Genomic DNA, 25,355 nt, shown 5'->3' with positions numbered 1-25,355 from the left:
ACCTTAAGGCCAGGGTCCGAGACGCCCTGGGGGACCACAGGGGGAAGGGTTTTGACCTTTGATGGACTTGGTCCCTTCGATGGCTGAACCTTTGATGACTGACCTTTCCCCCGAGAAGTCATCAGCTCCTTTAGAGACTTTCCCTTTCCTGCCATGGGCTCTATCTCTTCGTCTGAAGTATCGTCCGAGCAGATAACAATTGAGGGAACACCAACTGCGGAATGTTGGTCCTGCTCTACTTCGGGATTAGAAGACTCCACCAAGGGGTTTTGCTGAATTTCCTCCTCGAAGTAAAACTTATCTATCTCCTCTTCAAGGGAAAGACGAGATGATTCAGCCTCTTCTTCAACCAAAACAGCAGCACCAGGCTCGTTTACCGGAGGTAACTGCTCCGCTAAGTAGGGATTTCTGACACCTGGCAACACAACTGGTGGCAAATCGTGGTCAGCTAGGAATCCGTCCCGGGACACGTCAATTCTGGCTAGCCTTGGGCTGCCAGCCCTTATAGCGTGACCGATTGCCTGGAAAGCGCTGCTCAGAGGTTGATAGCCCAAAACTAGATGGGCCGCACGTAACTGTCCGTCCCCGGTAACGTAAATCTCCGACCTGAGAAGATAGTTCAGCGCTGGCACGTTCACAAGTCTTATCCGAGGAGCAACGTGACTTTTGTCTGCAAACAAACCAAGAAAAGTGAGGTCAGATCATGAAATTTTCCAATTACAAAGAAAGCCAGAAAAAAATAACCCCTCAACACTAAATCCTTTCCCCAAAAAGGATCAATCCTAAAAGCGCCGCACCTGGGTTTCCTGCCCGAGTTGGACAGTGAATACCGTCAAACCACTCCCCAGAAGCAATGAGGAAGTCATTCTTGACGGTCTTATTGGAAACTGGAAGACAAGAGATCAACCTAACGTCCTCGTTCCGGGATTTAAGATAATACCCATCATCCCCGAGGCGGTGGCATTCGTACAAATAAGCCACATCGTGCCAAGTGAGGCCTAGATTCATCCGCTCGTTTAAGACATCTACACAGCCTAGTATCTTGAACATATTTGGGGCACACTGATACGGCGTCAACCTATGGTTGAACAGGTATTCCCTTGTGATCCTGCGCATGGGAAGTGTCATCCCTCCCTCTATGAAAGCAATCATGGGGATAACGACTTCTCCCTCAACTCTATCGGTGGTCAATATTCCTTCAAGAGGACAGTGCCGCAGCCCAACCCTCGGGGGAATGTGGTATTTAGCCCTAAAGGCTTCCATAGCGGCAGGAGTTTTTACTAATTTTTCGAATCTACCCATCTGAACTGAACTGAGGAAATGAAAGTAAAGACTGAAAAGAAAAGTAGAGTCCGAGGAGGGAATTGAAACGGAGAGAAAGGCGAAATGTGCTGGTACCTTCACAAAACGCTCAAGGGGACGCCTGGGAATCTCTCTTGGACGAAGCGCTTCACAAGAACGGCTACGGCGGCGTAACGGACGCAAGTGTTCGTATATATCTGGGATTCGATGGAGTTCTCTGGAGTCTTTTGAGGTTTGCGAAATGCAGATGAAAGAAGGAACTGAACCCCTCTGGCGTCTTATATAGTCGGGAGGAGAGAGAAAAGATCATCCCCGCCTAGAAATACGGGAAGAAACGATGGCCGTTCGATCCACGCCAAGCCGTTGGATGAAGGGAACATAATGCCTCCAGAAGTTAATGGCCACGTCTCGTAAATTGTAGCGCGTCAAAAGTAACGGTCCGCACGCGCGCCCCACGATCTCCTTTTTTCCCTCCACTCACAAACATCAAAACCCCGCCTTTCCCCTCGGAGGGAGGTAAAAATCGGAGTTTTGAGGGGCTATTGTGGGGCCCGGCCCAAAAATGATGGGCTATTCCAAGCTCAGGCCCGTCCGAGGAGCGTCCTGTCCAACGAAAAGCCTCATATGAAGCGCTATTCAACCCCAATAGCGTCAAGGAAACCTGTCCGAGGAGTAACTCCTCCTCGGACATCGCGAAGCCCAGACGAGAAACTTGCCCCAGCCATTTCAGCTCGTCTTCCCAACATATAAAACGAATTAAATTCAAAATATCTCACGGAAGGCTACCACCACATTAATTGCGCCCCAACCACCCTCTTGGCCGCATTAATGAGGAAAAGACTCCTGAACAGTACCGCCTTGGCCTCTGCAACTCACAAAGGGTCTGATGAGGGCGTCTGATGGGACAGGTGCTCGAGTGGATGCTTGGATGATTAACAGGTGTAAGGCTGGGATGAAAAGAAGAAAAATATATAATGTAGTGGAGTCCCTCAAAGAAGAGGACGAGAGAACTGTATCAGAAACAAAGAAAAGAGATAAAATCAGATTTGAGGAATCCTTCTTTACGTTCTTATTTTCTTTCTGCAAACAGTACACTACATGCATTAGACCTGCTAGTTTCACTGAGGCCAAGTTCTTTAACCCATTCTCTACAAATAATTATTGTGGGTTGCGCTTTGGGCCAGGGCCTAATCAACACGAGTTAGGCCAGGAAAATCGTGTAACCACATTTATAATTACCCTGAAAACAATTTCTAAATCAGCCACTAAGTCATAGTTGTGAAAATTTTCATGAGAATTTTATGTGTTGTGTCCATATAATTAGCCATACAAAATTTAGTATCATGTCATTTAGACTTAAATGATGTAAGATCGGACTTTCATAGACTTGTCATTACACAAGAAAATGGAGGAAATAACAAAGTGTGCTATGTGTAAACATATTCTCGATACATTTTATCATCTGACAACAATTTCAAAAACTGTTTTATACAAACACAACCAAACAGTACCTTAACCTTGCTTTAAATCTTCCTTTATGAAAATAGTGAAAGCTGTCCTAAAAATATTGCAATACCCATCAAAATGACATTTTTTTTTTTGATGGGAAGACATTTCTTCTCTTATTAATCAGAAATTGAACTGGTTACATCCTGAGTACACGTGGACTCAATGAGGCTGGGAGTTTCCTCCAACCAAACTTGAAAGTCACCAATCTGTTTCGCAAATTGCGCTAAAATATGGGCAGGCCTATTGCCTTGCCTTTTTACATGAGAGAAACTAAAAAAATTGAAATTTTGAACTATAGATAAAATACTAGATATGATGGTCTTAATGGAGGAGGGAGGTTCTGATGTGCCCAAGAGAGACCTGCAAAGAAGCAGAAAATCCGTCTCAAAAATCACTTCTCTGAAACCCATTTCCCATGCAAAAATTGTTGCTGCCTCCATGGTCTTTACTTCGATCTCCAATGCTGCCAGTGGTGCTAGAAATCTTCTGCTCATGGCTGCCATGACTTTGCCTTCGAAGTCACTCACCAACATGCCCATTCCTGATGCTTTCTACACTGTGAACACAGCTCCATCTATATTCAACTTGTATTTAGGACTTTCTGGTGGGTGCCACTTGATTGCTTTAGAGGGGTTAATGGGGCAAACCACTTCATTTGTAGATCGGTATTCCTCAACCAGTGCCATAGCATTATGAAAAATTACTCTACTTGGTTTTCTTGTGCCACCATGCCTAAACACATTCCTATTTTTCTAGATTTCCCAACACATAGTCACAGTTTTCTCCAACAAATTAGAGCTTGTGGGGCTTCGCCTAATAATCTGCCATTTCACATCCATGAAGTTCCACCTTTTCTCAATTTGGAAGGGAAAGACCAGTTTGCAATTGCTCCAGACCTCAGTAGCCTTATCACAGCACCAGAACAAGTGGCTATAGTTTTCTGTCTCCTTTCCACAAGTCTCACAAAGATCATCAGCTATGACATGTCTCCTCTTCAGGTTTTCTTTGGTTGCTAGGATGTGATGCAGCGTAGGCGTATAGAAGCAGAATCTGTAACACACAATTACTATAATTCTTCCACAAAACCTAAGTTCCACAAGAACACTAGGCTAGTAGGCAAAATAATAGAGAAAACCTCTCTAACAAACTTTTATTAATCAACACATAACCATATTCAACCTCTCTATAAAGAGTATTTATAGGAATAAAATTTCTCCTACTCCTTTTAGGAAAAGACATAATAAACCTACTTCTACTTGAGAAAGGAAAAACAATTTAACTAGGAAAAGAAATACAATTAAAATCCTAATTCAACTAGGAAAAAGAAAACAACATAAAATATTAAAATATTTTATTCTCCCTTAACCAATCTGCATCAGGATGCCTCGGCAGGCCTTCCAAGCAAAACTTCTGATTTTGTTAGGAGTCCTCATACCCCATATGGATCTCCAGATTTGCTTCATCACCGTTCCATCAGACCTCTCCCTTTCACTACCTCTGTCAATTCCCTCCATTAGACTTTTGTAGGCTTTCCTCACTGTAAATTTACTACTAGGATTGCCATCCTATATGCATCGATCCGGAGGTAGGTGCATGCTCAAAGGTATTCCAAGTACCAAATCTGCCTCCTCAGTCCTTAGCACCTGTCTGACCAGTTGCGCATGCCACTCTTTTTTCTCCAAGTCAATGAGGGCACTAACTTTAGTATCATTAGGCAGGATGTGGTTTGTGGGAGACAAGATTTTTTGTAAGGCTAGTGAAGGTAACCATTTGTTCGACCATAAGAGAATGCTATCTCCATTCCCTACACGCCATTTCATACCCTTCTTCACAACTTTCTAGGCTGTCATGATGCTCCTCCATGCATAGGATGGGTTTCGGCCTAATGACGCTTGGACAAAATTGCAATCTGGAAAATACTTAGCCTTAAATACCCTATAGAATAGAGAATTAGGATGGGTTTGTAGACACCAACCTTGTTTGGCTAGGAGAGCTTTGTTAAAAGTTTTGAGGTCCCGAAATCCCATCCCCCCCCCCCCCCCCATTTTCCTTGGGCAGACACAGCTTGTCCCAACTTAGCCAAACCATTTTCTTCTCCTCTTTTTTCTGCCCCCACCAGAATTGACTCAACATGCTTGTAAGCTCATCACATATGGAATTAGGAAGTTTGAAGCAGCTCATTATATAGGCTGGCATTGCTTAAGCAACTGCTTTTATAAGGACTTCCTTTCTAGTGGGTGAGAGAAGCTTCTCCTTCCAACCAGCCCACTTTTTCGCCACCTTCTCCTTTAATTGGGCAAAGGAGTTGATTTTTGATCTAGCTATTAGTGAAGGAAGTCCAAGGTAAGTCTCATGTTGTTTGATCACCTGTGCCCCAAACAAAGTCTTGATATCTTCCTGCACCCCTCTATCTGTGTTCCGGTTGAAATACAAAGAGATTTTTTGCTTATTTAGCTACTGCCTCGAGGAATCTTCATACACTTTACGGATTCTCATAATTTCAGCACTTTCTTCATAGGTGGATCGGCCAAAGATAAGGCTGTCATCAGCGAAAAATAAATGGGAGAGCTTTGGTCCGTTTCTACTTGTCGATATCCCCCTTAACCTTCGATTATGGACTACTTGGTGGGACATGGCAGAAAGTCCTTCCGCACAAAATAGGAAGAGGTACAGCGATAGTAGGTCTCTTTGGCGAAGACCTCTTGAAGGTGTGATGTGGCCTTGTGGTATGCCATTGATACGGACAGCATAAGTGATAGAACTAACACATTGCATGATGAATGCCACCCACCTTTCTGAGAAGCCCAATTTAAGCATGATTTGTTGAAGACACCTCCATTCAACCCGATCGTATGCTTTACTCATATCTAATTTAAGTGCCATTTCCCCTATCTTCCCCTTCCTTTTTTGACTAATATGGTGCATAGTTTCTGATGCTACCAGAACATTATCGGTGATCAGCCACTCCACCATGAATGCACTTTGATTTTCACATACTAGTCTTGGCAGAATCTGTTTGAGTCTGTTTGCAATGGTCTTAGATGTGATCTTGTAGGCCACATTGCAAAGACTAATGGGGCGAAAATCTGTCACTAGTTTTGGATCTTTCACTTTTGGGATAAGCACTATATGTGTCTCATTGAAATTTTGAAGGATTAAGCCATAATTTAAAAAATCCAATACAGTTTTGGAGACAAAAAAGCTTACCATGGGCCAGTAGTTTTGGTAGAAAATCGAGGGCATTCCATCTAGGGCAGGTGCTGTGGTTGGGAACATCTATTTTAGTGCTCTCTCTACCTCACTAACTTGGAATTCCCTCAACAGTGAGCTATTCATTGGACCTGTGACTTTGTAGTGGATAGCATTGAGAAGCTCCTCACTCACCATCGGGTTTGAAGTAGTGAAAAGAGAGGTTTAGTACTCCACAAATATCCTGCCTACTACTTCCACATCCTCTTGCCATTCTCCATTAGAGTCCTGGGATCTATCAATGGTATTTTGTTGAAGCCTGCTTGATGTTTTGGTGTGAAAAAAGGAGGTGTTTTTATCACCTAACTTTAGCCAATTAATCCGAGACCTTTGGTGCCACATGATTTCCTCTGAGTCCAGCAGTTTGTTTAGCTCTCTCCGAGTGCATTGAATTTCCTCCATTATTAATGGGCTACCTTTCTAACATTCTAGCATCTCTAATTTTTTCTGTAATGAAGCTATTTTTTTCCCCACGTGGCCAAAGAAATTTTTATTCCAAGAAGTCAATGACAGGCAGCATTCTTTAAGGCAATGATAAAGGGGTGAACCCCGATTCTCTACACATACCTTTGAGCCAAGCAGTGGTTACAACATCAGCACATGACTCCTCTTTAAGCCACATTGTCTCAAAGCAGAAGGGCTTAGGACCTCGTTTTGTCCGAGTTGTCGACGGGTTGTCTTTCAGCAATAGCATACAATGATCTGAAGAAGAGTTGGCTTTGTGGTATAAACTCCTCTTGGGGAATCTAGCTGCCCAACCTATGGAAACCAATGCTCTATCCAAGCGCTCCCTTACCCATCCTCTGTTTCCTAGGCGCCTACTCCAAGTAAAATCCTGACCAATGTAGCCCAAATCACATAGCTGACATAAGTTTATCGCCTCACAAAAGTTAGCCATTTGACGCACTGGTCGTGAGCTTCCACCTTCTTTCTCTCCACTGTGCATTAGTTCGTTGAAATCTCCAATGCACACCCACGGCAAACTGTTGATACTAGATAAACTTTTGAGCAATAACCAAGACTCTTCCCTTTTGCTAGTGTTCGGGTTACCGTAGAAACCCGTGAACCTCCATTTCTGAGACCCATCATTGTGGTTAATGATCGCATCAATGTGGCTCTTTGAGAAAGATTAAAAAGAAACAAACAAGTCTTGCTTCCATAAGAGCGCCAAACCCCCACTCCTTCGTTTACTAGGCACCACCAGACCTTGGGTTCTCTTCAAACCTTCCTTAATTACATCAAACTCTGCAACAAGAAGTTTAGTTTCCATTAAAAAAATTAAAATCGGATCTTCAAAAAACACTACCTTTTCAAGGGCTCGAACTGTGCGGTGATTCCTAAGCCCCCGACAGTTCTAGACTAATGCACTCATTGATCTCGGCGGGGTTGCTTAGCAACCTCTACCGCTCCTAAGCGTTTTGCCATTAACTGACCCATAGCCAAAACTTGTGCCTCCACCTTGTTCCTTTTTTCATTGAGAATGTTCTGTTGGATATCTCTTAGTGCACCATGTCTTTCCTCTTAGCACCAATTGTCTTCTCTCCACCACTTCAGTCCTTCCCCTCCACCGATTCTCTTGGCATGCGCTTCCATGTACCCAAAGTTTCAGCTCCTCTACCTCTATTTGCCCTGACTTCCTTCGCCGATACCACCGTAATGTTTTCTTTACCCAAATTTTTGTTGTGTGAGAGCTATTTGCCCGAAATGTGCCCTACAACTTCAGGTATAATAGTGTTGGAAGGTCCAGAGGTAGTGTTCTGGGCCAAAACCTGTGCCTCCTTGCATTCTGCAGTTGGCTTTCGTGGGCTCATGGTCTCCTTTGGCAAAGCTGGGAAATTAATAGGCCCATCAGCTATATTAGTTGCTCCACCACTCCTCTCAAGGGTTATATGGGCCTCTAACCTCCTTTCGGGGCCCAAATTTAAACTATGCTCCATTTGTGGCCCACCATGGCTAGCTGACACCCTTTGAGAATAGACCACATGTCTTTCCTTCCCCTCATTTTCCTCATTTAGGATATCAAATTCCTTAATGGCTTGGTCTATTTCACGTAACTGCTCCGAGAATAACGCTGAACAAGATATTTGCGGTGAAGTATCCTCCATTTCCAAACCCACCACCTAGTGAAGTTCCGTTCGCTGAGGAGTGGATCTGCCGCTGTTGCTCCTTGATGTCGTTGTTAGGTGAGTTTGGGAAACTTTCTGAGGCTGCGCACCGATTTTCTCACTACTTTTTCCTCCCTTTCCACCTCCATTGGTCTTTCGCTTATCAACCTCCGCAACCAAGGGTCGTTGAAGGCGCTCGAGGTCTGCCCGTAGCCACGGTCCAAATTTCCTGTCTTTCGATCCAAGGGATTCCTTGTTGTTTATCTAGAAAGGGCAGTCCCTGTCATCATGATCTAGCTTTCTGCACCAGTAGCAAAAAATGGGATGGCGCTCGTATTGGAAGTCTACCCATCTTGTATTCGATCCTCCCATCCTTATGGTTCTTCCTCGGCTCAAAGGTTGAGTTATGTCAAGCTTTATTCAGACCCTGAGATACTTCCCCATGCTAAAACCTTTTTCCCCCATGTCAACCTTCTCCACCTAGCCTAAGGGCCCTGCGATCTTCTCTGCAACCTCCCTAGTCTGCATTCTCATGGGCAGCCCGTGAATTTGGACCCACAAGTAGGGATGGCCATACCCATTGGGTAATGGATACCCGACCCTACCCGATCCAACTATTTCGGGTAATACCCGGTTCTTAACGGGTAGAACTCAACCGGGTAGGGTATGGATATTACCCGAATTTTTCGGGTAAGGTATGGATAATATCCATACCCTACCCGAAAAAAAAAAAAAAAAAGACCTAAACTCTCTCACCGTAACTCAGTCTCACACTCTCTCTCTGCCTCTCCAGTCCTCACCGTCACTCTCTCTCTCTGCCTCTCCAATCTCCGCCTCTCCTCACCGTCACTCTCTCTAGTCTCCGCCTCTCCTCGCCATCGTTTCCGCCCCTACCTTCCTCCAAATCGCCGATCGAGTTGAAAACCTCCTCCACGGTATCTATCTCTCTCTCTTATAGTCTTTGTTTGGTTGCTCAGAAAATTTTGAATTCTAATTTTACTTTTTGGATGTCATATGATTGACTGAGGTGGTGCTAACTTTTGGTTTGGTTGGTCAGAAATGTGAGGAAACATTTTCATACCCATTGGTTTTCCCTCTTTCGCTAGTTTGGCTTCAAAAGAAAATTCTTTTCTGTGGTTATCTGGGTTTGACGTTTTGGGAGGATTTTGTTGATAATTAGCTTTTGTTTCCTTTTCTAGACTGAATTTGTCAACTGGTGAGTTTTTTGTTCTTTGCATGTTGTTTACTTGTGTTGTCTTGTTGAATTTGTTGTCTGGGTGTGTGTTAGATTTTGATTTTAGAGTTTGAATTCAGCTGGGTGGAAGGAATGTTGTAACTGTGCAAACGCTGCTGTTGTGTTTTGATAATTGGAAAACATAGACAACTAGTGGTATAAAAGACTTATTGGGTGGCAAAAATGCTTTTGTTTGTTTTTTTCTTTTTGGGGTTCTGTGTTCACAGACTAAGCAAAGATATTTGAGGAATAATTTAAACTGATGGTAGACAACTAGTTGTATAAAACACTAATGAGGTTGCAAGGTTGCTTTGAATTTAGTTTCCTTCATTCATAGACCAAACTAGGCTATTTGTTAGCTATTTAAGTTATTATCTTGGAGTTTATGTTACTGAGTTTGGTGTGGAATGCTAGGCTTGATTGATTACAATTTTGTAGTGATAAGGATGAAACTAGAAATGGATTAAGTAGAGATTGATACTGAAAAATTGAGATACACCCATCTTCTCCAGATTTGGGAAAAATAAAATGAATAATAGTACATCTAAAACATAGGAGTATATGTCTTTCCTTTGACTTGCTTGTATGCACATTGTATGTTGTTGATGATTTTATTTCGTTCTTGTTGACTTGTTATTAAATGAAGATATTGACATGTATACATTCTACAAAGAGAAGCCTTGAAACTTTTACCCTTCAAATAGTTTACTTCTTAATTGAATTTATCACTCAAATCACTTACATCTCCTCTGATCTAACATTTGCTGAAAACAATCTTCTGTACTCAGTAAAGAAACATTAATGAAAAAAATGGTCTCCACTCTCAAGCTTAATTCTGCAGAAAGTATATAGAGAATCAACCATTTATCCTCTGCTTATCAAATTATCTCTGGTAGAAAGAATAAATTTACAACAACTAAAGGAATGCTTGAGAATGGCTCCGCTAAACTAGATTAGCTTCCACCAGTTTACTTAAGCCAACTTTCTTTTTATTTCTTTCTGTGTCTTGAGACAATAGAAACTATTAATCTTGGAAGGCAATTAGAGGGCCAAGATGGCTGCATGTTTATCATTTAATGAAACTTCATGTAGCCTTCTTTGAATTTCAACCAGATAATCTGATCTAACCAGAGGCCATATCCATGTCCCTCTTTGCAAAATATGATATATTTTAGTTTGCATTTAACTTGTAATATTATACAAGTCTCAGTGCCGATATTTCAAATAGAGTAGTCCTGCATAGTGCCAAAGATAATTCCCTTTCTCCACTTTAGAGTTCAGTAAAGGTTTTCACAGCAGGCTCCTTCCATTAATGTTGTATAATTTTTTATTTATTTATTTATTGAACGTTGTATCATAATCACTATTCTCAATCACATTATGTTGTATCACCTTATGTAAGCTTCTTATGGTTTAAAAAAGCTTCGAGGCAAGTTCTTGTCAAACAACACAATAAGGCAAGAAGTAAAGGGATCTCAAGCCCTAGTGTTTTTAATGAAGAGGATCAAAAGGCTTCGAGGAGGGACCTTGCACGAATGGTCATTTTGCATGAGTACCCTCTTGCAATTGTTGATCATGTTGGGTTTCGGGATTTTGTTGGTGGTCTTCGGTCAAATTTTAAGATAGTAGGAAGAAACACATTGAAACGAGATATCAAAAAAATTTATAATGAAAAGAAGCAGAAGACTATGGTAGAAATTGAAAAGAATGCAAGTAAAGTTGCAATCACAACGGACTTGTGGACTGCAAACAACAGTAAGAGGTCATTCATGGTAATCACAGCTCATTATATAAGTGACTCTTGGACTTTGGAAAGCCGGGTTATAAGGTATTTTTTTTCTTTGAGTCATTTTGTTGTACTAGTTTTTAGAGTCTTAGGCAAGCTTATTAACTTTTTGCTTTCTTTAGTTAATCATATTTATGTTTATTTTTTTTAGGTTTATTCGTATGCCATCTCCACATGATAAGTATTCTCTTTCTAAAATCCTTTTGGAGTGTCTTTCTGATTGGAACATTGATTTGAAGTTATCTGCCATAACTGTAGATAATGCTAGCAACAATGATGGTATGATGAAACTTGTTTTGGATAAGCTTCAAGCTAGTTCACTTATTTTAGGTGGAAAATTGTTGCATGTGCGTTGCGCAGCACATATTCTGAATTTGGTTGTTCAAGAGGGTTTGAATGTAATTGGTGATGGTATTGAGAAGGTTCGAAGTAGTGTATATTTTTGGACTCAATCACCAAAAAGAACAGAATTTTTTGAAAAAATATCTCGCCAATCACATATTGCAAGTACTAAGGAATTAGTACTTGATTGTAGGACTCGTTGGAACTCTACATATTTGATGCTTTCAACTGCCTTGATTTATAAAGATGTTTTTCCACGTTTACTATGTTGTGAGCCTCAATATCAGTCTGCTCCAACTAATAGGGATTGGGAGGTAGCACAAATTGTTTGTGAGAAGTTGGGTTATTTTCATAAAGTTACTGAGTTGCTTTCTGGTACTGCCTACCCTACAGCTAATCATTATTTTCCTTCAGTCTTTCAGTTGAAGTTGGAATTAAATCAGTTGCTTTCAAGTGAAGATGAGTTGGTTAAGAAAATGGCAGGAAAGATGTTAGCTAAGTTTGATAAATATTGGAGTGACGTTCATGATATCATGAGTTTGGCTATTGTTTTAGATCCAAGATATAAATTGATGTTATTGACCTTTTATTTTAATAAAATGTATGGTAGTAAGGCTAACGAAGAAATTGACAAGGTTAAAAACCTTCTTTTTGAGTTGATTGCGGACTATGACTTAGAAAGCATTGATAGAGGAGTCATTTATTCTCAAGTTTCATCTTTTACATCTACATCAAGTCCTGCACATGAACATGATGATACAATGAGGGACTATGATTTATTTGTTAGTAATGCGACTGCTAACATAGGCCAAAGGAGTAGGGATATTATATCGGAGTTTGAACTTTATACTAGTGAGAAAGTGGCACCTAGAACTGAACAATTTGATGTTTTGGGTTGGTGGAAGCGTAGTGCTAGTAAGTATCCTACCTTGCAACGCATTGCAAGGGATATTTTGGCTATTCCTATGACAACCGTTGCCTCAGAGTCGGCTTTTAGCACTAGTGGGAGATTGTTGAGTCCACATCGTAGCCGTCTTCATCATGATACCTTAGAAGCATTGATGTGTGGGCAGAATTGGTTATGGAGCGAACTTAAAAGTGTATTAAAAGATGCTACCATTCAAAACGTTCTTGATGATTATGAAGAAGATGAATTGGAGGAAAGTCATGCCATGGAGCTTTCAGACTAATGGATAGGTATTATTATCCTTGATTATCCTTGATTTTGGTCTATGTACTATATTCTTGTAATATGTTAATTGATTTGGTGGGGTATAGCTTGTAATAAGAATTGCTAGTGTTGTTTGTTTGCAAACATTGAATAATAATATATATAGCTATATATGTCTTCTTCAACATGGTAACTTGCTAGCCTTTTCAGGCTACATGGTTTATTGAAGTAATCAGGTGCATTCTTAATCAAAGTTGATTATCATGTCCTTTTAACTTTAATGATTATCTACGGTAAACCTTTTGTATTTGTTCTCTCATCTGTAAAGTTGGTTTACCTAGTTTTGTGTGCGCGCATGTGTATGGTTTTTTTTCTCCTCCAGGTTTTGATGCTTCTAATATTTTTTTAATTGTTTCTCCAATATATTATTGGGTTCTGTTGTGACTTACACGGTCCAAACATCCCTGCTTCTGTACCTAAAAGTTTGAATTGGCTTTTTAACTTTGAATTTCCAACAGCAATATTGTGGAGTTATGTGTTAAGTCTTTCATTTTGTATTTCCCTTGCAATGTTGATAGCCTTCAGATATTGTTTCTCAAAAGATCCGATTTCTTGCAGTGTAATTGTTGAAGCTCTAAAGGTGGATAATCTGCAGAAACTTTGTTCATCATTGGAGCCTATTCTCCGGAGAGTTGTAAGATAATTTTTCTTATGAATTTTGCTGTTTTCCATGAAGATTTAGGATAGTTGCTTTTTCATGTTTCACCATGAAGTGATAAATTCAACTTGGCAACTGCCCAATTGGTGATTAATTTTTTCATGTTTCAGATATTGTTTCATGTCGATTGTGTGGTCTTTGTGCTTCCAACATGTTTAGAACTCCTTTGAAGGATTGAAGAAGTATCTCTGCTGTTTGGTTGGAGTGTTGGACATGCTAAGTTTGTGGACAGTGAACTTTGTATAATCCTCCTGATTGGTTTGCTGGCTATGGTTATCCTCATCACCCTTGAACACCGAACCACCATCTTCAGAGTGCATGTACTTGAGGGGACTATTTGTGCATGTACTTGAGGGGACTATCTGTACTAGGTCTCTGCTGTCAGTGTATATGGTTGTCAGTGAACATGATGATACAATGAAGGAGCTATTTGTCAACTCAAAGTTATAAACTTCTTATGCTTTCTTTTCTTATTTGCAATCTTTATGTTTTGATATATGAATGTGTTATGAAAGTTTAGATATAGTATGACTCTATTATGATATATAAATGAAACTTTCTTGGTTTCCATTTATCACATTTTTTTTATTGATTAGTTTTTTCTTTTTTAAGATTGGTTAGTTTTTATGTTATAATGTTTTGAATTAAAAAAAAAAATTCAATGGGTTTCGGGTTCGGGTAGGGTATGGATATCCATGGATAATATGTTCGGGTAAGATTCGGGTATGGGTATTATCGGGTATTGGTGATCGGGTACCCATGGGTAAAATTTTCGGGTAGGGTATGGGTATACCCGACCCATACCCGATCCATGGCCATCCCTACACAAGGGGGCCTTGTCAAAGCTAATAGTGGAGACCGAATCTCCAACTTCGAACTTGTGTAGAACTAGTAAATACTTGTCGAAGGACCATGGGCTCGACCAAAGTACTCGTCCCATATCCTTCTCATTCTGGAACAAAAAGAGCAATGTATTGTCACTAGCATCTTGAACCTCAAAATTCTTCGATGTCTTCAAAATGGGTTTCAGTGCTTTTACCACCGCTTCTAAGTTTATTCGTCTCTTCGTTAAAAACTTTCCTGCTAAAATCCACCCCTCTATCGCTTCCTAAACATCAAGATCAACCTCATCCCCCTCGTGTTCTGAAAGTTTTAATTTCTCACATCGTCTTGATAAGACCTCCATGATAGACTGGATCAAACAAAGGAGAAAGGGTAACCAATTTTCTACCTAAACAGGAGAAACTCTTTTTGTCAATGACAAACGCCTTTTTTCACCTCTAAGGTTTCCAGTGAAACCTAGAGAGAAAACCCCCGTAACGTTAATAGAAACCTATTTTAGTTCGATAAGTTTTTGTCCTTATCAAAATGACAATTTGATTTGATTCACTCTTAGTCTCTACTATTGGGTTGCAATTAATTTCATAATATATTGTATCTAAATTTTTAATATTGAATGCAGTCATATGTTTGAACTAACAAATTCTAGTATATTTATTCTAACGAAGCACGTGCATCAGTGCATGCCAACACTAATCAACTTTACAAAATTATAAATTTCAGCTGTCTTCACATCTACTATCTACATTTTGTGATTTCTTTTTGCATCGAATCCTTTATAATAAATTGTTATTTGTCAGTGAGAAATTGAGAGTGTCACATTAGACAAGAAAAATTATTGTGAGTCACATTATGAATCGGGGAACAGTTGTGACTAATGATGGAGTTAGCTGTGCTTAATTTATGGTAATTAGACCAGGAAAAGAGCAACAGAGGGTTGCTTAGCGGACTCACCCACTACTAATACTTGTTTGGCCTAAAACTCAGTTCCTCGTAATTTTACATAATTTTTTTTAATTTCTTCTAGAAATGCTTGAATGTGAGCTCCAGCAATGCAGGTTTGTCCTTGATGAACAAAGTGATAAACAGATCAGCAGAAATCTTATGGATTCAAATCGAGGGATTCTCTGTTCTAGTTTTTTTTTTTTTTTTTTTTTTTTTTTTTTTTTTTTTTTAAATTAAAGAAAAGTATGAGACCATGGGCATATGCACTTCTATATGAATTTCTTATAATGACTTCTATATGAATGAAGTGATTTGTATTTTATTATAAAGAAAATAATCATTTGAATCCTCCCACTATTTTCTTATTTTTTATTTTATAAATTTCATAGTCTCTACCTCAGATCATTGGGGATAATTTCCAGATTTTAAGCCCATATAAGATATTACAATGAGGAAATAACCATATGGGAGTCTTCAAGTAAAATATTGATGTAGTGAGACATGAGTATGGCCTTAACACAAAGCCTAGAGCTTGCATTTGATTAACCAAGACTGGAGTCGTTATTTTGTTTGAATCTTTTCCCCCTACAGCTAAACGTGTTAAGCTAAAGTTAGGAATTTGAATCTTTTGAGGTAAAATTCTTTCCAACACTGTTTTAGTTTTTGATAATGTTGGGTTTAAGCCTTAGGTGGGTAACCATGAACAAAAAAGTGTCTTGTAATTAATAGTGCTTTTAAAGTCCTTATGTGTTGACAAGACTGCTGCCTAGTTGTTGAATTTCAATGTGCCAAAATCAGGTGTTTAACAGATTTGGATAGGTATAGCTATTTGATTGATAGTAAAGGCTGAATTTCGATAAATTAAGTTAATTGATCGAACTACGGGTTTACAGATCGTAATTTCAGCCCATTCAACCCTGCAAGTTATTAGAGTTTCATGATTACAAGTAAAATGTATCTAAGAAAAACCCTAAAACATGTGCCAATGACTGTTGAAGCTACTCTTGGTAGCACCCGCATCAAGGTTTAATGATTACAAGCCAAAGGTTCTTGATCAAGTGATTAGGATTTCATAATTAGAGCACTCGCATCAATTAATGTATAATAGCTTAAGGTGTCAATTTTGCACATTAAGTTCCAAAAATCAACTTCATTAGCTCATGTAAAATTATGCAAATTTTTATATTCTAGTTATAGTAACTGTGTAAATATACATGACTATCGTACATGTGCATATCAATATTTTATTCATCTTTCCCTCTCTCTATGTGGAAATAGTAAAAAAAAAAAAAATGAAGAATGTATATTGTATTTAATAATAATAAAAAAATAGAATAAATAATCTAATACGGATGTTTTTCAAAGTGATTATGTAAAATAGAAAAATTAAAGTCTTTTGCTAAAATAGGTAGGATTTTTTGCACGAGAAAAGGATTTATCATGACATCGATAGGCACTAGCGAAGCCAAAGGGGTAGACTGGGCAATTCACCCCCACCCTCCCCCCCCCCCACCCCCCGACGGCCCTCGCGGCCCCCGCTCATCCTTAAATATCTTACATGCATTAGTATTAGAAATGTCTTGAATGCTTTGCCCTCCATAACAATCTAAAACAATAAATAATAATAAAAAAGCTTCCTAATGCACACTCTTCCAAGAGTTTTGTCTTTTATGCTTTTCACTATTCACACACGTATTTAGCAAAATAAAAACAAGACCAATCCTTTAAACACAATAGTTGTTACAATAAATTCCACACCTAGTAGATTGAAAGGTTATATTGCCGATTTTCATATAGGCCCACTATTGACACTATTATCATCCATCATTAGTAACTTGCCACCTTATAAAGGTATAAATTTTTTTGGGTCAATATTGGTGTGTCTCTAAGCTTATTATAAAAAAAATAGAGAAAAAAAAGGGAAAATAGAACCCTTGGCTTTTTATTACTAGTTTTTATTTATTTTATTTTTCAATTGATGGTCTTTTGTTGTATACTCTTTTTTTTATTGGAAAAAGAAATTCTAATATCCTTGTAAGGTGCAAAATCTTAAAGTCTTTACCATTTTTTTTTTCTCCTTCACCTCTTGACATTCTAATTTTAAACTCTAAAATTTTGCCATGAACCCAAATTTTAAATCTTTTAAAGAAATAGAGAAAGAAATGTTGAATTTTTCCTAATTTTTACAAAGCAATTAAGACAGTTAGACGTGTATAAAACTTTACAAGTATATTTAGGGGTGCCATGGGTCAGGTCGGTTTGGGCTTGGGCTCGACCCGTAGGGTGGCAGAAAATGGTACCCGTCGTCGATCAAAGTGGGGACCAGATTAGATTGAGTCAGTTGTCGAGTGTGGCAAATCGAGTGTTGGTTGAAATTGAAGTGGTCGATCTTGGCAGAGAACTGAGCAAATCTAGGTGGAGCTACGCATGGTGAAGGGAGATCTAGCCACGACGAAGATAGATCTGATCTCGACGAAGACATATTTGAGCTTGGAGAAGATAGACTGAGCCATGGCGAAGGGAGATTTGGGCAAGAGCATGACAAAGGTAAATCTAAGCACGACGAAGGTAGATCTAGGCGAAGTGAAGGCAAATATGGGTAGAGTGAAGGTAGATCTAGACGAAGCAGAGGGGGTTGCAATCAAGTCGGTTCAAATTGAGTTTTGGAGAGGCATAACTGCCCCTCGACTGAGAGTTAGCAAGTTTTGGATGGAAGCACTTGTTGCTGACTGCCAAGGCATTGGGTTGGCCAGTGGTCGACTCAAGTTTAGTCAGTTATATCAGGTGGATCTGGTGGCGGGTTCCCGTGGACACCCCTAAGTATATTGCCATACTCTAAATACTTTTAGAATGATTTATTTTCTCAATTTATTTTATAATATTAAATAAGATTTATAAATTTTTTTTTTACATTAGTTTTTGTATTACACTTACAATTTTTTATTATTGTATCAATTAATATATTTTAAGTTATTTTTTTTAAAACATTGTCTTTTATTTTTGCCCCTTAAATTGAAATCCTTGCTCCACCGTGTTGGCAAGACTTTTTTTTTTCCTTTTTTTTTTAGTGAACATTGACATGACCTGAAAAATAAGGCTCTTATATATCTCTTTAAATTAAAAAATAAGGTTCCTCCGAATACGCAGTTTCTCTTAGACTTTTATTTCGAGTTGACGTACATTTTGTTCAAAAATTCGGGTGTATTAATTAAAGATTGGGTTTGAGACTGTTCAATGAATGAACCACTCATGTTTGTTTCTGGTTTGCTTTCTCTCTGCCAGTTGAATAAGATACTATTAATTAATTGTATGGTTTTTCTGCGTGGTAGAATAAGATACCACATTTTTATTAAAAAAAATAAATAAATAAAAGGAAGTTGCATTGCAATTTGCAAATGGTCTCGTAGCTTAATGATATTAATTCTTTCAATCTAAAAGGTTCAACCCGTGAGGGTGGAATATATGAGGGTTCTTTTAAGATCTCTTGTAAGAAAGAGAGAGGGAGAGAGAATTGGTTTTATTACATCATGTTGGTGCAAACACAATAATAATGGAAATAACACAATGAGAAACTGAATAGTACTTCTGAATATTATTAATTTAATGAGAAAAATTACACAACACTATTTGGATTGAGGCGCAGCACTCGCTCTCTTTATGGAGATTCAAGCCCTTGGTTGGCTAATCTTTGTAACCGGTGCAGACCTTCTCTGACTTGTCTCCCCCAAGAAACAACAGCCCAACAAATGTTGTATGGCTAGAACAGTTTTTGCACAAAGTATTCAAACCCAAAGCTCCACCAAAAGAACACCTTTCTTTGGCCCGAAATCTCTCAAGTATTTAGGAATATTATTGAATTCACTCTCTCACACAATACTCTTTGCTTTTTACTATTTTCTTCATTCACTCTTTATATAAAATTAGTCCATAGCATAGCTGTATATATAGTCTTCCAACCCTTCACATAACCTACATGTTATTTATTAATTTAGAAAACTTCTCTTAATTTATTTAATCTAACTTACATACAAGTAACTCTTTCTTTAACAACTTTTATTATAACTCATCTCTTTATTCATCTTCAGTTATTTTGAGTTTTAACATATTTAATTTAAAATGTACTAACACATCACAATGGACAAAAACTTCAAAACTTGAGGACATCGACATACCACCTAACAATCTTCAAGCTTTTTCTCTACATGTTCTACTATTATGATGACAATCAATGATGATAAAAAGGGTTTTAGTGCCAAAATTTCGAATCAATTATGAGTTCTTACCATATTTTTCATGCATATAAAGATGTCCCAACTTGTATATGTAAATGATTCATTTATAATAAAATGACTAAATTTTGTGTTGATTTTCCAATCCTAATACTAGCAATCAACCTAAGGTTAGGACTCATTGTGAGCAAATTATACAACACTGAGCACTATGTAAAGAGCTCTACGTGCCTACTCTCACTCTATTTCGTAAAACACGATCCTCATATAACTGTCCCTTGAGGTTCAGAAAATAACATAATAAAACGACATTAGAAAAGAATTGTTGAACTCCCATAGAATTGTGTTACCCCTTGGGGTTTAGCAAATAACATATTAATTAAAACAATTGTGTTTTTTTTTTTTTTTTTGGGGGGGGGGGGGGGGGGGGGGGGGGTGGGGAACGCTAACAATATTTAATGTACAATAATGTCATGAACACAACTTTTTTCACAACATTTGTCATAATTCTTGGTTTTTATTTTTTATCGAAGATAAAATTCTTCTCGAACTTAATTTAAGTGTACGTGTGAAACTCCTTCCTAAAGACTTGAATCTCAATCCTTATCTCCGACACCTCATAAATACTTATACTTATAAAGTGACTATCACACTTGTGGAGAATATTACATAAAGTAATAATGAAATAACAAGATTAACACAAAAGATAAACAAAAAATAGATAACTTGAAGGTACAAAATTATTATCCTTAGACAATATTTGCCCCACACACTATTGTTGCTAAAGGGTTGTTGCAAATTTGTCTCCATGATACAACAAAGATGTTGGGTTCTACAAATAGCAATTCTGAAAAATGACCACAAGATTTCTTGTGAACATAAGCCTCTATTTATATCTATAGGGTTATATTTCAACAAAAGGCACGTGTGAAAAATTAAAATGTTTTATAAAACCGTTCTCAAGGCGTGAAACCTCTTCAAACTCTCTGAACAGTCACTAGAAAATTCTGCAGAAAATCCTGTTTTACGACTTTCGATCAGTCGAAAGTTTATTTCGATTGATCGAGTGCTCTTTTTGATCAATTGAACAGGAATCGAACAGCGATTGATTCATCCAGAGACTCTAGGATTATTTTCTTCATCATTTCGATCGATCGAGCCAAAGTTTCGATCGATCGAAAATATTGAATTTTGAATTTTCACTTAGAAAATTCCATAACTTAAATTTTTACGTCGTGAAACAATATTCTCCAAACTCAAACATTATTATTACAACCTATCCATGTATATATCTATATATAAAACAACACCAAGGGTGTGCGGTGGTCATTTGCCATAATTCTTGAAATTGTTGACATTCGATCTACCATTTCAATCATTGTATAAAATAATAATAATAATAATAAATAAATAAATAAAAAACGTTAAGAGTCTATGTAACACGAAGATGTCAATTTGGTTAGTCACTTCACGTGCGTTTACCATGCCGCAAAAAGTGTGGATTGTGTGTATATAGCCGAGTAGAATAGAAGTTGGTCATAGGTTAGTGAATTGCGTTGCAGCTTCCTTAGCTCCTTCCTTTTCTATTACTTCTGAGTTTTGACCCAATAATAATTACCTTAACGCATAACTAAACTAATCATCTAGAAAGAGTCCGAGTGAGTGTGTGTCTGTGTTTGTGAGATAAAGATTGTTGTGCCGCCATAATGTCACGGACCCAGCTTTGTCTCCCACCATCTTTTAAATGATTTGTTACAGTTAAAAAGTTAATTTTCTCACAATTAAATCTATCAGAATTTCCTATCTAACTGTCATTTCAGGTACCTTTACTTGCTCTCCCATCATATGGACAAGTTGTTTTTTCTTCTTAGTTTCGGATATAGCTTGAGTATACGGCATACAAATATCAGAATTTGAAGATGAATTGTAAATAGCACCATCCCTTTTCTCCTTTTAAATTGTTTAGGTTGCTTGTTATCAATGGCTGGAAGCCTTCCAGGAGTCGAATGTGCTCGAAGAAGGCGGTTCCATCGGAGTGTGGCTTGGTCTGACTCCCCAAATTTGGCTGTGCACGGTGGATCAAGGCGCTCCTCTTTCTGCTTGTACACAAGCAACCATGATACTCATCATTCCTATACATCTTCACTGGTACATCTCTCTCAAATTTTCTTTTTCTTTCTATTTTGAGTATTTTTTACTAATGTCATTAAGCTAACACCAACAAAAAAAGCAGCGAAGAACTTTATTAAACCAAGTAAGCCAGGATGAGAAGCTAGAAGAAGTAGCCAGAGAAGCCAAGGAAAGATTAGATGGGAAGTTAAGAATACCAAGGAAATCATCAGAAACTAAAAGGTATATATAAATATAATTAGCTTTATGGTTTCAAGTTTCAACTTTCCAAGCGAATATTAGCAAAACCAATATGGTCTTTGCTAACACACACGCATGCTGGCTATGTAAATTATTAAGCTCTTTTAGCTAGATTCAAGAATCCACAACCCTCTCAGCTTATTTGAATGATATATTAATAATTTTTTTCTCAATTTTATATGATTGAATCTAGGAATAACAGTAACAAAGACAGGCTAAGGTGTGTGGAGGAAAGGTCAATGGTACTGGGAGAATTGCGTACACAGGTGTTTGGGTCAAAGAAGATTGGGTCAAGAAGGTTCAGTTGGACCAAGTTGAGCTGGAAGGCTTCGGACCAAGATGACTGTGCTGTTTGCTTGGAACTGTTCAAAGCTGGTGAGACCCTAGTGCACCTGCCTTGTACCCATAAATTCCATGTGAGATGCTTGGTGCCATGGCTAGAGAACAATGCTCATTGCCCTTGTTGTAGAATGGGGATAATACCCAAGTAATTAATGTTTTTTTTTTTTTTTTTTGGGGTACTATTTTAGATACCTTAAATTAAAGTTGCATTTGGTGCAAACCATATAGCACCTTCAATGCAAAGTGTGAACATTATTGTGACGCTTGTCTTGCTAAAATCTACCAATTGTGTTTGTTCGTTTCAACATTGACAAAAGATCCAATGTGTATTAATTTGTCCAAAAACAAGGCTAGCTAATTTGCCGCCATCACTCATATCTCATGATCCGGAAACAACGAAAATGTGTTTCCATTTTCCATCACTCTCACTCACTTTTTTGAGTTATGAGTGATGGAAAGTGAGAAACCAAAGCAAAGCTAAACAAGCACAAATGGTGTGGGTCACACTAAAAGTAAGTGATGGGTAATGAGAATTGAGTAATGAGTGATGAGAATTGGGCAAACTATTGTCGGTTACCAATAGATGGGCAAATATGGCCTTATATTCCCTGTTTGTAAATTATTGTCGGCTACCAAATTATACTATGATTTATAGTTAAATTAAGATTTTGGCAGATTTTATGAGATAATTAAATGGTCTTTTAAGAATCTGACAGGCTTTTTGTCTATAATTTGTCAAGAACACTATTACATTTTGTTGCTAGGCTTAGGCATTATTAGCACAAGAAAGTACTATGAAGGAGGATTTTTTTCCTTTATTTCCTTGGTTAGGACAGAGGGGAAATTCAAAATTGCTCTAAACTCTTCAGATTGTGATCACTGATCAGTGAAAAAATAGATCATGGCTAGGAAGTGGACGGCATTGATTTTCTTAAGATGTTTAGTTTAGAATATTTAAAATCATGGTTGTGACATGTTAAGAGAATCAGTCCAAATTTGGACTGACGAATCATACTAACGAAAGATTCTTATGGGTTTAACACATTCTTTTCTCTCTATATCTTTTCTTTTCTAGTGGGAATTAAAGGTGGATATGACGAATATATTACCCAAATTTTACAATATTATTTGCACCCAATGCAATAATTACAAAGCAATTAGTCCAAATGACAGCTCAGGTTCTTAGTTCTCGGCATAAAATACATAAGAAAATAGTAACCTTATCATATGAATCTTTTCACTGTTAGCTTAACGTTATTTTGGCGTTCATAAAACATGTTGCAAGTGACTTATATGGTGTTGTTTCCATCGACAATTATCTTACATATTCTCCACTATTACAACCTCTACCCCACACGTATGCACGGAACATAACATTAATTATTAGGTTTACGATTCAATTTAAGCATTTTTTATTCATATATATTTCTAATTTAAATAACAAATAACGTGATACCGTGTTTGATAGTGCGATACATAGTTTTGGCAACATGATAAAGTGTATGAAATATATATATATATATATAGAGGCCAACATCCGCCCCAAAAAGTTATTGATGATTTCATTTTTATTATAAAACTCTATGTATTACAATGAAGTGATGAACACGTTTAAGGATATTTATAATAGGTGAAATCCAAGACTAATCTAGGTTTACAATATTAGCACTACAAGTAAGATTAGAATCATTTTGCTTACATTACAAGTAGGATTATATATAATGAGTTTGGACTAGAGTTATATAACAGACTCAAAACGTGACAAGGATTAGGCATCTACATTTTTAATATAGATTATAGAATTCTGTAATAAATAAACTTGTAACTAGAACACAATTTATCATGGAAAATAACGGGGTTTCAATCTCATATCTTGATGCTATTAGTAATAAACTTGAGCAAATCCACATCAACAATAATTCTCTCTCTTTCTCTCTCACACACACGGCCCAAGCAGGAGTTCCTCTCCTAGCTTCTCCTTTCAAGACAACTCTTGATGGGGCGAGTTAGGGTTTTGTTTGGTATCGGAATTAGAGAGGGAACTTAGGCTGTGTTTGTTTTGAGTTCAAATCACTTCTGGAAATACTTTTCCGTAAATGCGGGTGTTTGGTTGTGCATGGAAAATAAATTTTTCGGAAAATATTTTCAGTTGACCGTGTGTTTTAATGGCTTTGACCCAGAAATTGGTTTCAGTCCAAATTTTCACTTCAAACCATTTCCAGACTCACGCGCAAAGAGAGAGAGAGAGAGAGAGAGAGAGAGAGAGAGAGAGAGAGAGAGAGAGAGAGAGAGAGAGAGAGAGAGAGAGAGAGCATGAGCACACCCACAAAACCCAGATCACGCCTCACCTCAGCCAAGCTTCGGCCAACCCGGCCAAGCTCCGATCACGCTGGCCCACTACCCAAATAACGCGCTAGCCAAACACCCAAGACCCACAAACACCGGTCCACCCAAATCTCAGCCCACCCCTCCCTCATCACTGATCCACCTCTCCGATCACCAGCCATGCACCGACGAGCTTCAATCTTGACAACCGACCGCAGGCCATGCTCCACCAGGCTCTCCAACGCACTGGCCGCCACCACCGATCGCTGATCTGGCCACCACCGACCACCAGCCCACTCCACTCCACCCCCAAACCCACCCGATCTGACCGCCGCCGCCTCCATCCACTCCGATTCTCTCTTTCCCGATCTCTCTTTCCCTTAATCTCTCACTCTTTCTTCCCTCTCTCACTGAGTTTGTGAATATGATGTTTTTGTTTTGATTTTTGTTTCTTGTGTTGTATATATATTTTGATTCTATGTAATAATATTTGGTTGGATCTTAAGAAAATGTGAGAAACATGATAAAAATGGGTTTTCTAGAGCATTTTCAGCAAAACAACCAAACACTAGAAAATATTTTCCAAAGCATTTTTTGGAATGCAACCAAACACTTGAAAATATTTTTCTTTCCCGAAAATAGGGAAAATATTTTACATGAACCAAACACAGCCTTAACTTTAATATTTATAGTGAGCATCTACCTATTATTGATTCGGCTTAAAACTCTATACTTTATCTCACATTAGACTAGGCTACAAGCTCAATAGAATTCAAGTGTACTAAAACCTACAACTAAACATGACCGCATCATCTTAATGGGGCTCTACAGTTTTATTTTATTAAAATGAGTTTAATATAACTATAGTTATATTAAACCCATCATTTT

At 38.1% G+C, this 25,355-nt stretch overlaps 1 protein-coding gene across 3 annotated transcripts; it reads left to right on the top strand.

Annotated features, from left to right (window-relative positions):
• The first annotated feature begins 20,988 nt into the window (after positions 1–20,988).
• LOC126715520 (probable E3 ubiquitin-protein ligase RHY1A) lies at positions 20,989–22,447 on the top strand. 3 transcript variants are annotated; one of them, XM_050416152.1, is made up of 4 exons: positions 20,989–21,250; positions 21,397–21,578; positions 21,661–21,782; positions 21,994–22,447. In XM_050416152.1, exons 2-4 carry the CDS (start codon positions 21,411–21,413, stop codon positions 22,289–22,291), a joined length of 588 nt encoding a protein of 195 aa, XP_050272109.1. In that variant the 5' UTR covers positions 20,989–21,250; positions 21,397–21,410; the 3' UTR covers positions 22,292–22,447. The 3 variants fall into 3 exon arrangements, with proteins under 3 accessions (XP_050272109.1, XP_050272108.1, XP_050272110.1); XM_050416151.1 differs by having other exon boundaries at positions 20,990–21,578; XM_050416153.1 differs by having other exon boundaries at positions 20,997–21,578; positions 21,664–21,782.
• The last annotated feature ends 2,908 nt before the right edge of the window (positions 22,448–25,355 follow it).

The sequence above is a fragment of the Quercus robur genome, chromosome 2 (genome assembly GCF_932294415.1).
Source record: "Quercus robur chromosome 2, dhQueRobu3.1, whole genome shotgun sequence".
NCBI classification, from domain to species: Eukaryota; Viridiplantae; Streptophyta; class Magnoliopsida; order Fagales; family Fagaceae; genus Quercus; species Quercus robur.
Note: the sequence above shows the minus strand (reverse complement) of the source record. Positions and strands in the feature narration are given on the sequence as shown.

Excerpts from the sequence above, each read along its gene's own strand:
- LOC126715520 (XM_050416152.1), top strand. The coding sequence starts at position 21,411 with ATGGCTGGAAGCCTTCCAGGAGTCGAATGTGCTCGAAGAAGGCGGTTC. Across the intron at positions 21,579-21,660 it reads ATTCCTATACATCTTCACTG|CAGCGAAGAACTTTATTAAA; the intron begins GTACATCTCTCT and ends CAACAAAAAAAG. Across the intron at positions 21,783-21,993 it reads AAATCATCAGAAACTAAAAG|GAATAACAGTAACAAAGACA; the intron begins GTATATATAAAT and ends GATTGAATCTAG.